Source organism: Lottia gigantea (assembly GCF_000327385.1).
Source record: "Lottia gigantea unplaced genomic scaffold LOTGIsca_361, whole genome shotgun sequence".
In the NCBI taxonomy this organism is placed as follows: domain Eukaryota; kingdom Metazoa; phylum Mollusca; class Gastropoda; family Lottiidae; genus Lottia; species Lottia gigantea.
In genome coordinates, this window is record NW_008709225.1 from 61,486 (window position 1) to 62,609 (window position 1,124).

The 1,124-nt window shown below is 34.6% G+C and overlaps 1 protein-coding gene across 1 annotated transcript in view; it reads right to left on the reverse strand.

The window, feature by feature from the left end:
* The window catches only part of LOTGIDRAFT_175728 (hypothetical protein), a gene marked incomplete at both ends in the record, with an annotated part of 32,984 nt that extends 32,083 nt beyond the window's left edge, over positions 1–901 (reverse strand). The window contains 2 exons of the mRNA XM_009058949.1: positions 14–159; positions 849–901. Of these exons, the coding sequence (XP_009057197.1) occupies positions 14–159; positions 849–901 (199 nt within the window). The remainder of the gene's footprint in view (positions 1–13; positions 160–848) is intronic.
* Between the last annotated feature and the right edge of the window lie 223 nt (positions 902–1,124).

Sequence of the window (1,124 nt, forward strand, 5' to 3'; positions counted from 1 at the left end):
TTAAAATACTTACAGCAGTTATGGGCCTCATCTGAGTTATCTCCGCAGTCGTTGTTGTGGTCACAGAGCCAACTTTTAGAGATACATCGACAGTTATCACATTGGAATAAATCTTCTGTACATGGTATACAATCTACAAAATACAAAGTCAGATACAATCTACAAATACAAAGTCAGATACAATCTACAAATACAAAGTCAGATACAATCTACAAATACAAAGTCAGATACAATCTACAAATACAAAATACAAAATCAGATACAATCTACAAAATAAAAAATCACATACAATCTACAAAATACAAAATCAGATACAATCTACAAATACAAAAAACATAATCAGATACAATCTACAAAATACAAAATACAAAATCAGATACAATCTACAAAATACAAAAAACCTATTTTCAAACTTATGAAGTTCACAATATGTCACCAAAAATATGTTGTTAAAAATGCGCATTATACACGCAAATATACGGTATCACATTTTGTTACGTAATCTTGGAATTTGAATTTCCTAAACGACGGGGAATTTGTCTTCTACGAGTTTTAACCAGCCCTGTCATTAGGGTGGGGTCCGTGGGTGCTGGGCCCCAACAAGTGAGAATTAAGCCCCAGCAAAACCTTCTTCAGTTTAGCAAATTTAGATTTTGATACGTTTTTGGCACCTCAAAATTGTCAGAAATGAGTTCTCAGGGCCTTTAATTCTTCCAATTTTCTGAGTACAAAATCTGAGCTCCAGCACCAATTCAATCCTTATGACGGGGCTAGTTTTAGCAACAAATCCGTCAAAATGCGCTGGGATTCGAAGTTTCAGCCGTCAAGTCCCTCCCCATTAAATTTACCTTATAATTTTGTCACCAAACTTTGACATTTGTTTTGTTTTGGTTTTTTCCATTCGGGAACTCCACGTGCAATGGACGTCAAAATGTCGTCAGGTCAGAAAAAAGGAAACGAAAGAACTAAGAGTTTTGAATTTTCAGTTTTGCTACCAATTTTAGTTTAATTTGGGAATTTGACATCAAAATTTGGTCAATTCTGAATTTACAGGAATCATTGGCATTGGACTGGAAATCTAAATGTTCCCAAAATGAACAATGTTACGGGTCTTCTTTGGTCCC